This window comes from Ostrea edulis, chromosome 4, assembly GCF_947568905.1.
Source record: "Ostrea edulis chromosome 4, xbOstEdul1.1, whole genome shotgun sequence".
NCBI classification, from domain to species: Eukaryota; Metazoa; Mollusca; class Bivalvia; order Ostreida; family Ostreidae; genus Ostrea; species Ostrea edulis.
Window position 1 is genome coordinate 50,238,924 of NC_079167.1, and position 15,375 is coordinate 50,254,298.

Here is a 15,375-nt window from a genome sequence, read left to right on the forward strand (position 1 = left end):
CAAACGATATCCGTTTTTGGCGTGTAAACCCTTCTAAAAATCATATTGACTTTTATATATGTAATTAAAGGATAATAATTATAAGATAGTAGAAAGAATAACAAATACACACAGAAAATATTTATTTACACTTTTATTTACACTTTTCAGTAGATAATTCTCTATTATAGAATTTCTCTCTGTCCAATTATAATCGATAATTAGTTAGTTACAGTAAACCAATCATCGATAATGAAATTGTGACCGATTCCCATCACTACTGTTTAAAATGGAGCTTGAGATGGTGGGCAGACAAGTTGAATAACAGTGTTGATTTGCATGTTGTGAAACTTTGTTGACACACCAGGCCTCAAGACCATAAACTGTGATGTTGAGTTGTATTCAGGAATCTTTCACATGTTTTTTTTTTTTAGATTAGGAACTATAGAAAAAATTAAGTTTTCACGATATATTTTCTGTTGCTTATCATGATATATAGAGGATATCTATATTGCATGTTTTGATATTTGGTTTACCCAACGAGTTGATATGGTGTATTTATTCGCGAGGCTTGCCGAGCGAATAAATACACCATATCAATGAGTTGAAACTTAATTTTATTATGTTCTATTTTTAAAATTCATACGTCTTCTTTTCACTTAATTTTAAGATGATCCCCAGTATGGTAGAAACAGCTGATTGAATTTGTTTTGAATCCGTGGCTCAGGTGTCATACTTATTAATCTTCCTTTCATGGGAAAAAACAGTGCATTTATAATCAATTCATGTATATTACAAGGGGCATTTTTATAAAAGAGACAATGGATGAAAATGTTTTAGAAGGCATCTTAGTTTATGATTAATAATGGTTTTGCCATTCCAACAAAATAACAGTTATTGACCGAGTATTTATTTTTTGATGCAGGCCTGACCTTAAACTGATAAATTGTAAATTTCAGGATTCCTGCACCCCTGGGGCAAAAACTGCCCAAAATTGACCAATTTTCAAAAATCTTCTTCTCAAGAACCGTGCATGTTTAAGAAAGACTAAATGCATGATGATGTAGCTGCAATAATGTAGCCCTCTCTGATTTTTTTTTTTTTTTTTTTTATAGGAGAGGGCTACAACTCCTTAGGATCTCCGTAATGGTGCAAATGCGGGAGTGATTCACTCCCGCAACATTTGCGCTCATTCTAAACATTTCCTGACTTTCTTTACGTAAATAAAATGTTATTCTATGTTTCTTAGTCAATATATAAATTTACAACCTGCAACTTAAGATTTGTGAGGCTCTATTCTACCGTTTTCAACAATTTCGATAAATTCCAATTTCTCGATTCATATTTGTGCGCCATGTTTGATGTACTTCCGATTGTCAACTTATTTGCATATGCCATATAAGGTAGTATTTACATCAATGGAAAAGTATGGGGGCGAAAGCTATTTCGTTGGTATTGAAAAGGTTTGAATTTAATATCAAGTTAAAAACCGAACAGCAGAGTGTAAATTCTTTCTGCAACAATATGATTTTCCTTTCTTTGTCGAAGTGGCTCGAGTAACTACATTTTCGCGCTGATTGTCAATGCTTAGGTTTTTCATTAGATCCACCTACGAGATCTCGCGATAACAAGCATGGCGGAGCAGACGAAGAATTTTGCATGCTGTACATTGTATTTAATGAAAAACACCTTTATTAGACATGCCCGAGCACAAAGTTGGTACTCCTTTTGGTGTAAACAACATTTGGGACTAATACACAGAGTTTATTATCGGTTATTCATAAAATTATTTTGCACCATTACGGAGATCCTATGGAATTGTAGCCCTATCCCGAAAACGTCAGAATTAAAAAAAATTGGATAGGGCTACATTATTGCAGCTAATGATGATGTAGAGCATGCGCAGGAAAACCTCTACCAAAATTGTAAATTACATGATCCTCAGATCAGGGGTTTTGACCTCTGGGTGGAGCCAAACTTAGTATATAGTGTTTATAATTAACATCTTCTTTAGTGCTATTGATACTAAATTGAAACTAAATGGATATTTAGAAGGAGTTAAGATAGTCCTTTACCAATATTGTAAATTGCATGATCCTAGGGGTAAGGGTTTCAGGTTTCAGGGTGGTGTCAAAATTATATCAATGATTTGGAGGACTTATTTAAGTTTACTGATACTGTTTAAAATCTAAATGCATGTTTATGAAAAGCAGAAAAGGATGTACAAAAAATGGTGAATTTCACAACCCAGGGTTTTGATTCTAGGATATCCAGATTAGTCATATCTTTTAATATTAATACACATATTATGTAAAGCCTTTCATCAGTGTATGCTCTTTTGAGGGCATCGAAGTTTTAAGAACACATCTTGTTATATACTGTTGCTGAACATCAGAATTTAGCTTTATAGATATTCAATTTTTAAAAGATTTCATAGCCCTTGGGAGTAGTGATACTTGTCACTAGTACTCAGGTGACCAATAAGGCCTGTAGGCCTCTTGTTTCTTAAACAGGTGGAATCAATCGTGGATGAATGATATGATTGCTGCTAAAAACATGGCGCAGAAAATGTCCCCAGATAAACGATACTTCTTCCGTTAAACTTTAACTTAAAGTTTTTATTGAAAGACCGCTCCAGCAGCATTGTCTCAATAAATATTTAAAAGCATTTGCGAGAATGGGAGTCGCACATTTATTTCATACTTGTATATTTACGGGGGGGGGGGGGGGGGGGGGGTCCTTTATAGCTCTTTTTATCATTGGGAATTTGATATTTATCTTTGATTTATGGAAATTTAATGATATATGTCAGACACTCGGTCTCATGATTATGATGTAATTCTGTATTAGTGGCAAAACAGCAAAGATAATTAGTAAATTAACAAAATACTCTTTTGACTTTTTCAGAAAAGCAAAATACAGTTTGAAAATTGGGGGGTAAATACTCTTTGTGGACTAAAAAATTATCTGGAGCTCTGTATATAGGAATAGATCCTTCTCCAGAACCACTGGGCCAATTTGAATCAAACTTGATACAAATCATCCTTAGGTGAAGGGAATTCAAGTTTGTTCAAATGAAGGGCCATGCCCCCTTCAAAGGGGAGGTAATCACAGAAATGCAAAAATAGAGTGGGGTTAATTAAAAATCTTTTTCACAAGAACCACTGGGACAGAAAAGCTGAACTTTATATGAAAGCTTCCTGACAAAGTGTAGATTTAAGTTTGTAAATATCATGACCCCCGTGGGTTAGGGTGGGGCTACAATAGGGGTAAAAGTTTTACATGTGAAGGGAACCAAACTAAATGGCACAAAGCATCCTTAGATGAAATTTGTTAATATGGAAAGCCATATCCATATACAAGAGCATACATGTATGTTATTTAATGAGTTGTAGTAAAGTTTGATAATTAAGTTTGATAATTTATGAATTTTCAGTTGTTACCTTTGAAAACTCATGGCCAAATATGTTCTATGAAATAAAGAAATTGCAATGTAGTTTAGTCTCATTTGTAGTTTAGTCTCATTTGATAGCTTATGCTGATCAGAATGAAAATTCAGTCCAGCCAATCCCTGCAATTATAATTTCTTGATTTGCTTAAAGAATCTCACTTTGAATATCATAATAAATTGCACAATCTTTGTCTGCATTATATACCAATTAATCCATCAATAAACATTAATTTACTGGGCACTTGTTACAAGAAAGATGGTTGGAAAATTTAAGTAATAAATCTAATATTTACAGGACAGGCAGCAACAAAGTAAGGAGGCAGACTTGATTATACTTCTTTTTATTTCCCCATAACACTTAATGTGCTAATAATGAAATTGATTAACAAAGGAAACAGTCTCTTAATGAGTTATCAGCCACTTGCGTATGCATGACTAATTTCATGTACCATTTTCTTATTATAAGAAATATCTATTTTTACATTTATGAATCATTGTATTGAAATTCACGCAATCAGTTTATTTTACATTTATGAATCATTGTATTGAAATTCAATCAGTTTAAAGTGCAGCAGGTTGTACAGATATGTGGCAATACTGAAAGTTCACAAGAAATTATATAAAACGGAATAAAAAATTCTCCATTGATGTATCTGATCAATTAAAAAAAAAATCACCTGTTCAAACTCAGAAATGTCTGAAGTTATTTGTCATATTTTGAAATATTTTTCTGAATAACTCTTGCAGAGGTCTGCACCCAGTTGTAAGAAGGTTGGTTAACTTTAACTAAGAGTTAACTTGTCATTAACTCTTACACTTATATAGTGATAGGGCCTCCGTGGCCGAGTGGTTAGAGCATCGGGCTTGAAATCACACGGCCTCTCACCTCTGGTTCCGCGCGGGTTCGAATCCTGCTCGCGCCAGTAAGTGAGAAAGTTTCCCAGATTACTTTCAGAAGGTCAGTGGTCTCTTCCCATGTACATTGTATTTGGGTTCTCTCTTCCACCAAAAAAAATTGGGCGCCATCGATAACTGAAAAATTGTTGAGTGTGGCGGAAAACGGCAAAATAATCACTATATTATAGTGATAACTACCGGTAGATGTTAATTGTCAGTTAAAACTTAACTAACTTTTGTGCAACTGGCTAGGGTCATGATTATGATACTTGTTTTGATTTTATTCCTTTGCCAGATTAAGACACTAAATCATTTTCAAATGAAATGTTTAGAAAAATTTTGGCAGGAAAATTCAGTCACTTCACTCTGAAAATTGCTTGTAAAAATTGCAGAATAGCAGAATTTGAAATCAAGACCAAACTATTTGTTACCCCCTTTGCCCAAAGTATTCAGTTCTCAACCCAAAACGGTTATGCTCTTCAGTTGTTCTGTTCTTAATAATGATCGTTACCCTCTTGCCAAGAACCGTTCTGTTCTTTCAAGATTTCTGTTCAAACCATACAGTGTTTGTTCCCTTATTCCAAAGTGTTCAGCATTCATTCACGGTTTCACTGGTGTAGTATTAAGCTTCAGGTTATGCGGCTTATGCTGCTATATTAACAGAACATGCCATTCCATGTTTTCATTGTGTACAGTCTTTCATGCACATATACATGAATTGACAGGGCTGGATGGAGGAGACAGTATTGTTTTATGGTATCTACTTTAACAAGACTTATCATCTGGCCTTTCTGGATGGACAGCTGACGTACAACATGAGTCTGTCTTACTTACTGGCCACTGGAGCAGCATTTCTTCTCAGCTTCCTCCTCATTGTCAAAAAGTATGTATAAACCAAAAATTTGACCTACTTATTTTGCTATTCTGGTCAAAGGATCAGTTCAGAGTAAAAAAGAAAAGACCTGTAGGGGAGAACAATTTTCTGGAAAAAGTCACATTCTTAAGATAACTTTTTGGGGATTTTCTGCCATATTTATGTGTGAAATTTACAATTTGAACCTAAAATTTATTATTTGCAATGCTGAATCAACTTTCAGAGTGGACCTACATAGTGTTTTCTCTATTTTAGCTCTGATTTTGTTATGAATTTAGCTTGGAGTCCATCTGGCCCGGGCAGGCCTTTCTCCAAATGAAATTATGGTATTTTGATAGGTTGCAATCTTGAGAACATTTTTAGGTCACCCAAGTCACACTAGTGATGTATTCCTTATTGACCTTTTTAAACTTCTTCTTGATAATTACCATTCCAATTCTTTTATAAATTTGGCATTAAACATCTTTGGGATGTAAATTTCAGGACTCCTGCACTTCTGGGGTTTATGGGGCAGGGCAAAAGCTAAAGTGTCAAAAATTGACCAATTTTCAAAAATGTTTTCTACGTACAACTGCACATCTGTAAGAAAACTAAATGCATAGTCACTTAGAGCAGGAAGGCCTCTACCAAAAGTAGATGATCCCTGGGGTAGAGGTGGGGGGTCAAACTTATCTAAAGTGTTATGTGTAAAACATTTAAATAGCATCCTCTTTTAAGAATGCTATTGATACTAATCTGAAACTTAAAATGGATATTTAGAAGGAGGAGGTAGCCCTTTATCAAAATTGTAAATTTCATGATCCTTGGGGTGATAAATGCCAAGGAAACATTGTTATTTATTATTCTAAGATTGTGTGCTTTGTGTAAAGAGGAAAATGCCACCTAGGGGACAAGGTTTGCTGTCTAGGACTTGGCAAAGCTGTCCCCTCGGTAGAATTTTCCAATCCCGCACTCGTCGTAATGAAGAATTCTATTAATCTTTAATTATCAAATCATTCTGTGCTGATTTGAGAAATTCTTTTAAGGTGTAGTGATGCCATGTTAAAGTGGAGTTACTGGTCATGAATAAGATCAAGATTGACGTTCAGAATATATCTACATCAAAGAGAAACAACTCTTGTTAGAAAATAGGTATTGAGTTTACAGAAAATCTGATCAACAATTCAATCTCACTTAGAGGGTCAATGCGGAATTCCTAATAATTTCTCTGAAAAACGGGTCCCAGTGACTTACATACAAATCGGTACATGTGCCACATATTAAGCATGCCAAGCAAAAATTGCTGTGTTTAAGGAGGTACTCTACATCGTCATAATGGCTGACTTTCTTTTAAAACATGGATGAAAATATGAATACATGTATCAGCAATATTTGTCTATTCATTTACAAAATTATCGGCTAGCTGAGTAGCTCAGTAGGTTAGCACGTCGACTGCTGAACGTCCAGCAAGGGTTTTAAATTTTTTTCAGATTGCTTTTTACTAAAACTGCATTTTTTGATAAAGTAAATTTGAAAGTTTTCAATTTCAAAATATTGTTGTACATATCCTCCACTTTTCATCCATAGCAAACTTCTCTGGTGTAGCATTCCTCCTTAAGAAAATTTTTGCAGAGTGAATGTACATGGTTTCATTCTTGCTGAAAAAGTAGCTACACTATATCAGATTTCCATAATCATCGTTATCATGCACCAGTGATATGCTTTATTGTTGCAAGAAAAAAATTTAAGCAAGCATTCAATTAGCCCCAGAGTGATTAAGATTAGATAATACCATTAAAAAAATCTATGAAATATAATTTGGAAATAGTGAACTTAAAATGCATAAACTACATTGTTGTAAGAACTCTATTAAAAGTTTCCTCCTGTATTGACGTACTAAAGGCTTGGGAGATAATCACAAAAATGCAAAAATAGGGTGGGGTCATTTAAAAATCTTCTTAAGAACCACTGGGCCAGAAGAGCTGAAATTTACATGAAAGCTTCCTGACATAGTGCAGATTCAAGTTTGTAAAAATCATGGCCCCCGGGGGTAGGTTGGGGCCACAATAGGGATTAAAGGTGTACATGCGAATATATATAGGAAAAATCTTTAAATATGGGCCAAGGTGACTCAGGTGAGCGATGTGGTCCATGGGCCTCTCGTCACATTTTTTAAAACTTCTTCTCCAGAACCACTGGGTCAATTTCAACCATACTTGGTACAAATGAGCCTTAGTTGAAGGGGTCATTCCCCCTTCAAAAGGGAAATAATCGCAAAAATAGGATGGATTCATTTAAAAATCTTCTTCTCAAAAAACCACTGTGCCAGAAAAGCTGAAATTTGCGTGAATACTTTCTGACATAATGGAAATTCAAGTTTGTTAAAATCATGACCCCAATGGTGTAGGGTGGGGCCATAATAGGGGATCAAAGTTTTACATGCAAATATATAGGGAAAATCTTTAGAAATCTTCTTCTGAAAATCCACTGGGCCATAAGAGTGGAGATTTACCTGAAAGCTTCCTGGTATAAAGTAAATTCAATTTTGTTCAGATCATGGCCCCTTTAGATAACACTGGTATTAAACTGATGATAGTAACGATCGTTACTATCATCCCAAGATGGCGGAAGGAAATTCTGGAAAGACCACGTTTACTTATTATATCTATTTGTATTGTTTATTTGCGAATGATATGTAGGTAAGAAATATCATACACTAGCAACAATTACGATCAGGTGTTATTTTATCATTTATACGGTTCATATGAACAGAAAATTCGTCATTGAAAAAACAGCGAGGATGATAGTAACGAAAGTTCTTACGTTACTATCATCATTCATTTCCGTTACTATCATCCTCGCTGTTTTTTCAACGACAAAGGAGAGGGGGTAGGATGGGGAATCAAAAGTTTTCCATACAAATATATAGGGAAAATCTCCTCGAAAAACCAATGGGCCAGGAAAGTTCAAATTTACATAAAAGCTTTCTGACATAGTGCACATTCAAGTTTGTAAAAGTTTGTAAAAATCATTGCCCTCGGGGATAGGTTGGGGCCATAATAAAGATCAAAGTTTTACATGCAAGGTGAAGATAACGAACAGTGATCAATCTCATAACTCCTACAAGCAATACAAAATACATGTGAATATATAGGGAAAATCTTTAGATATGGGCCAAGGTGACTCAGGTGAGTGATGTGGCCCATGGCCTCTTGTTTAAAATCTGACCTAATCAATATCTCCTGAACTATTTAAGATGGAGCTTTCATATTTGGTATATATAGATTTCTTATGGCAAGATATTTTATTTCAGACCACGACCTAGTGACCTTTGTCTTAACCAGAACAAGAAGGCCATGTTAGTCATATTGGTGTTAAGGCACATCCTTGTTTTATTAAATCATTTTAGTTGTGTCATGATCCTTTTAGGCTAGGTAGGTGCCACAGTATGGGGCCAAAAATTTTCATGGGATTTTTTTTTCAAAATCACAACTGCTGAATAACGGTAGGGCCAAGGTCACTCAGGTGAGCAATGTGGCCCTTGGGCCTGTTGTTACTTTTATTACCCTGAATTGATTCTTGGTCATTGTAAACTTTTCACATTTTCATCTTCTCGAGAGAACCACTGGGCCAGTTTTAATCAAACTTGGTACAAATCATTCTTGGGTAAAGGGGAATCAAATTTGTCAAATGAGGGGCCATGCTCCCTCTAAATAAGAGATAATCAAGAAAAGGCAAAAATAGAGTTGAGTCATTTAAAAATCTGAAGAAGAACCACTTTGCCATAAAATTGGAAATTTACGTGAAGGCTTCCTGACATATTTAGATTCAAGTTTGTTCAAATCATAGTCCCTGTTGGTAGGATGGGGCTGTAATAGGGGATGAAAGTTTTACATAAGGATATACAGGAAAATAATCTTTAAAAATCTTCTCAAGAACAACAGGGGCATGATTAGTTTTATCAATTTGCAAGCATCCTCAGGTAGTGTAAATTCAGATTTGTTCAAATCATGTTGCTGGGGTGTAGGGTGGAGCCACCATAGGGGAAGAAAGTTTTTATGGGAATTAATAGGGAAAATCTTTAAAACTCTCATCTCAAGACCAACAGGGCCATGATTAGTTGTTTGAATATGCAAGCATTCTCAAGTTGTTCAGATTTCAACTCATTCAAATCATAACCCCAGATTTTAGGGTACGTGGGGCTGAAATGGGATAAGATTTTTACACGACAATGTATTAGGAAATCTGTGATAAAGATGTTCTCAAGACCAGCTGGGCCATTGATGTGTCATTATTGATATGCAAGTATCATCAGGTACTGCAGATTCAATTTCTTTAAATCAAGGCCCATTCAAGGGTTGGGGTAGGATAAGACCTTAATTGGGTATTCAAAAATTTTCATGGGAATATATATACATATACAGACCCTGAAACGTGCTACTACACCAGTTGCACGGTACGGTTCGGTAAGCTTTATGAACGGTACGGTTCGTTTTCTGAACGGTACGGTTCGTTTCTTGAACGGTACGGTTCGTTTCTTGCACGGTACGGTTCGCTTCTTGCACGGTACGGTGTGCTAAAAATAGCTGCACGCTTTGTGAACGGTTTGCACGTTTTATTAATGAAGTGGGCGTGGCCTGAACGCTTTGACTTCGTATAAATTGTACGTTTCGATAGTTTGTTTTCACTCGATCGGTCTTATTCGGCTCTTTGATTATCGGCTGCAGGATTTGTGGTTGTGTTAGAATGTGCACATGGGGAAATGAGACGTTATTTTTGATTGCTTCGATGGAATAATTCCATATTGATAACGTACATAAAAGTTATGAATAAAATTTTTTAGAATTTGCTTAAGTCTAAGTCTTAATGGTTGTTATTACGTTTCAATTTGTTTTTCATTTCTCATCAGACATTTATTAATTTACGATTTTATAAAAAGTTGTTACATGAACTGCTCCCCGACATGGGCGTGCGTAAGTGTAAAAACAAAGCGTATTAAGTTTCCGGATATAAATTACAGTGCCTAAATTGGAAAAGTTTTTAAGAAGAAGTGAATTTTGTTTTGAATACACTAAAGTCGCAAATGACACAATGATTATTTTCTGCACTTCACATTTATTGTGATTTATCATCGGCATTATGAAAGATCCAGGATATCTGCACGTGAAGTTTGTACGTCCTTTTTTGTCAGCATTCAGTCATTCATAATTAATAATGTTAGATATCTGTTGCATTTGTCTTTGAATCAAATAAAATGATGATAATACATATAATATATATTCCTATCCTTTATCACGCGAAGTCCGATTTTCATTTCCCTGACTTTATTTTTGATCACTGAAAATTGAATTTAAAAAAATTAACAGAAAAGTAAGGCAAGTGTGTAGTTTGCAATAAAAATGTTTCATATACCTTTTCTATATATTGTTGAAATACTTGAAAATGCTGAAATGAATAATTTTTTGCGGCCGATTTGATGCTTTGCATCAATTTAACTTGTTTACATTCTTTTACACATGTATGTATCTATTTATTTCTCTGTCGATGTAATTAAAAATTGTTTAGTAGTGTATATAATAAATCCGCCAATCTACATCTATCTATATGGGTCGTTATCAATGTAGAAGAGAAAAAGATATGTCAAAATTATTGCTAATAAAGTAATGAAAATATTACAGTGTAGAACGTGACAATTTTTCTAATCGGTCTAGAAATTTCTCATACGATTCAGACACTGTACGTAGGAAAGTACATATTGAATACATTAACGCTACAAATATCAATTTCATCTTCTTACGGCAAGCCCTGTGCCATACGTGTAGTAGCATTATCAGGGACGTCGACGTCCCTGATTATATGAAGAAATTAAATAGGCTACTTGTAAGTACTATTACAGTATTGTAGTTAACTTCACCCTTGAATTTAAAAGAATTGATTGAAACAGAAATTCCGTTAAAACAACGAAATGCCCCTTGGTTCACTCTTTAAAAGTCTGCAAGTGAAATATACATCCACAGTACACAGGACTGGCTGCAGAAGCATGCATGCAAAATCCGTGCAGTGATCTGACGTCTATTTCTGTTAACAGTTCACAGTATAAAACGAATTTTTATGCATAATTCAGTCAAAACTTGGGTACTTGTTGATAACATACATACACATATATGCACTGAAACAATGTGACATTTACGGAAAGTAATTAAAAAAAAAAAAAAAGAATATCAAAGATGTTTTAAGCATCTCGGTGATTTTCACAGTTGATAACCCAGCTTCGTGATGTTTGAGGATAATGCTTCGAATAGCCAGCGATAGTCTACGACCTCCTTTCCCATCGGGCGCCATTGTGAAAATAATATACTGTGACTGAAAAAGTGGGTCACGTGACATAAATTGCACGCTTTCTGCACGGTACAGTACGATTTCGGGCTTTTGGGGGGCGGGGTTTGCATAATATTATCCTGCACGCTTTCTGAACGGTACGGTTCGTTTCTTGAACGGTACGGTTCGTTTCTTGCACGGTACGGTACGCTTCTTGAACGGTACGGTTCGTTTTTTGCACGGTACGGTACGTTTCTTGAACGGTACGGTTCGTTTCTTGCACGGAACGGTTCGGTTCGTTTTTAAGGTGTAGTAGCACGTTTCAGGGTCTGTATATATTTAAACCAACCCTCAGTCAAATATGAATTTGCACTGCAATAGAATATATATATATTTGAAAATTTTCTTATCAAGAGCCGCTAATTAGAATTAATCTGCAAGCATTCTATTGTAGTGCAAATTCATAAATGACTGAGGATTGAGGATTGTTTTAAAATAGGGAATCAAAGGTTTTACATTAGAATGTATTCAATGTATAAGAAATTAAAAAAAAAATATATATATATATATATATATATATATATATATATATATATATATATATATATTTATAGAAGCATGAAAACCCAACAACACCCTACTTTCTTAAAGTGTCAGATCTGAGAAGATACAAGGCCAGTAAAGAAATTTATAAAAGCACTGAAAAGGCCACGACACTGTTGGTTATTTAAAACTCTTTTTTATCGAATTATATATATATATATAATATAAATAAATATATATATATATATATATATATATATATATATATATATATATATAAATAGGATGGCATATCTTTTAAAAATCTTCTTAAGAATCACGATGTCTCCATATGAGTGAAAAATTCTTGAGCGAGACGTTAAACAAAATACAATCAATCGATCTTAAGAACCACTGGACCAGAAAAGACAAAACTTGTGTGAAAGCTTCCTTAATGAGTGGAGATTCAAAATGGTTCAAATCATGGCCCCTGGGTGTAGGGTGGGGCCATAATGGGGGAGCAAAGTTTTACATGGGGATATATAGGAAATATCTTAAAAAATGTTCTCAAGACCAGCTGGGCTTGTCTATGAAAAGTCATATCAATATGCAAGCGTCTCAAGTAGTCCAGATTCCAGCTAATTCAAATCATGGCCCGGAAGGGTAAGTTGAGATCAAATTTTTACATGGCAATAAATGAGGAAATTTCAAAACAAATCTTCCATGAGAAGCAGATCTGTGATTAATCATAATTATTATACCCGCAAGCTTTCTCAGGTACTGCAGATTGAAGTTCCTTCAAATCATGGCCCCAGGGGAGAGGGGTAGGTGGGACCTCAACAAGGGATCAAAATTTGACATTGGCATTTATACTAGTGGAAAAAAGAAAAGATGTAGATTAGTAATTTTATTTATAGATTCATATACAAAATATTATGTTGCATTATGTATATCATTATTTAATATAGTGCATTTTCTTTGAATTCAAACATCAAATCACAGATTATGTCCATTATGGTTGATATGAACAGCCACTGAAAATAAGGGAGGTGCAAAAAAGTTTCACAAGTTTCATAGTGAGTATGACTACCATTTGCACTCATGCATTCTTCATTCTTACGATGCATTGAACAAATCAGGTTATACAGAATAGCCTGGGGAATGTTCTGTCATATCCACAATAACGAATGACACAAAGTGTCCAAAGTAGCGGGGGGGATTGGTGCTTGATGTAGACGTCGTTCTATTTCATCCCAAACAAGTTCTATAGGCGATAAATCTAGTACCATCACAGGCCAGGATAGCACATTCATGTTATACTGCTGTAGATAAGTCACTATAACAACATTGTCCTACTGCAGAATGACGTTATGCTGGTTGTTGTAAATGAATGGACTAACGTGCTGGCGTACAATCTCGTTACAGTAGTGTATGCCATTTAAATTGCCATCCACTATCACCAAAATTGTAATTCTACCCCAGACCATAACGCTCCCTCTGCCGAATTGGCGGTGCTGAATAATGCAGGCGTCGATGTAACGTTCTCTCTGATGACGGTAAGCCCGAACACGACTGTCACTGCTGTCGAGATGAAATCTCTATTCGTCCGTAAACAGAATGTCCACTCTATCTTTGTTATTGAAACGACGATGCCTCTTACACCACACTAACATCACAACATGGTGACGCCAGAGCGGAACACACGACGTATAACAGGACAAGGACTTATCCATCGATACCCAGGGATACTTCTCTTCATTCTTCAAAACTTCTTCGATCAAGACGATCTCCTCCTCGGTGGACCAGTTAGCCCCCCGCTTCCTCTTTGAACCCGTAATCAGACTTAAAATATCTGTCTCAGCCATGTTTACAAAAAACAAATGCAGACGAGAGAAATTTTATTACGTAAAATCATTACATAAAATATTCCGCGAAATCACCCAAAATTAATCGTATACTTACTCAACTGAGTTGAGTGTGAATTTTCAGCCTCAACTGAGGTACTCCTCAGACTGTTTGGTGACGGCGAATTGAGGAAAATCTCAGTTAAGGAAACCTCAAGGATTTGAGTTGAGGGTTGAGGTTGAGGAAAAGGAAATTTTGGTGACGACGGGGCCAGGGCTATACTACATCATGTCAAAAGTTGTGAAAATTTACTGGTTTTTATGTTATGAACTCTTGAATTAAGTTGGGGCTAAAATCAGAGATAAAATTTTACATGAAATATGAATATAGGGGAAAAAATATTGAAAATCGTTTTTAAAAATCTTCAGAACAGCAAGACCATGTTAATGATATTGAAGCATCCCCATGTTGTGTGGATTCAAGTTTAGTAAAATCATAACCCCATGGGGCTCATATGGGATCAAAGAGGGTAAAAATCTTCTGAATAATATTACGGTCATTTTGACTCAGGTTAGCATTGTGGTCCATGGGCCTCTTTGTTTTTCATGGACCCTGGGGTTAGGGTGGGACAAAATCGGGTTTCAAAATTTTACATATTGCTTGAATATAGGGGAAGAAATCTTTAAAAATCATCTCTAAAACAGCAAACTAGGCCATGTTCATAATGATATTTAGACATTCCATGTTGTGTGGATTCAAATTCAAGGAGTAAGTCACAACTCCACGGGGCTAGGTTAGGGTCATAATATTGGGTCAAAAGTTGTCATGGGAATTAAGAAGGTAAAAATCTTTTAAAAATTCTATTCTGAAGAAAAGCAGAGCCAAGGTGACTCAAGTGAGCATTATGGTCCTCTGTTCAATTGGTCTAGCTTCCTATGTCATATCCTCAATTCCTAAACCAAAAAGAATTCAGATCACCCCTTACTCAACCATAAAACACATTAAGATCAAAAACTCTTTCTTTGTTTAATTTTGTAGACCAGGTGGGTTTCAGTTCAAGGAATCTGTGATTAGAATAGCCACAGTACCTACAGAGATTTTTGGGTTAATATATATGTTCATTTGATTGTAAATATTAATATTGATTACAGCACAGCAAAAAATGTGAAAACCTCTGCAATGGACATGGGGAGTGGTCAGGTGATACAGTTCTGGAACAAGGTGTATGGAGGGTGGGATTACTGCATTTCCAATGAAAAAACAGCCAAAATAAAACACAAGAACTTGTTTCAGGAACTTCGGGTATAGTCAACAGTTCTTATATGTCTAGAATCAATTTGAGTTTCTTACACTTCCTCTGTTATGCATTTAAAGATTAGAGAAGTACTGTAGATAATGGAAAATTAATACAATGGTTTTAATTTCATTGTGGTAATGATTTATCATTTTTCTGCTAAACCCATAGTGAATAATTATGTCTCGATCCCCTCTTTCAGGGGGAGACATGTTG

The 15,375-nt window shown here is 35.2% G+C and overlaps 1 protein-coding gene across 2 annotated transcripts in view; it reads left to right on the forward strand.

The window, feature by feature from the left end:
• LOC130054193 (transmembrane channel-like protein 7) overlaps positions 1-15,375 on the forward strand; it is a 94,674-nt gene that overhangs the window by 33,587 nt on the left and 45,712 nt on the right. For both annotated transcript variants that reach the window (XM_056162865.1, XM_056162864.1), the window contains 2 exons: positions 5,053-5,210; positions 15,017-15,167. In XM_056162865.1, the coding sequence (XP_056018840.1) occupies positions 5,053-5,210; positions 15,017-15,167 (309 nt within the window). The remainder of the gene's footprint in view (positions 1-5,052; positions 5,211-15,016; positions 15,168-15,375) is intronic.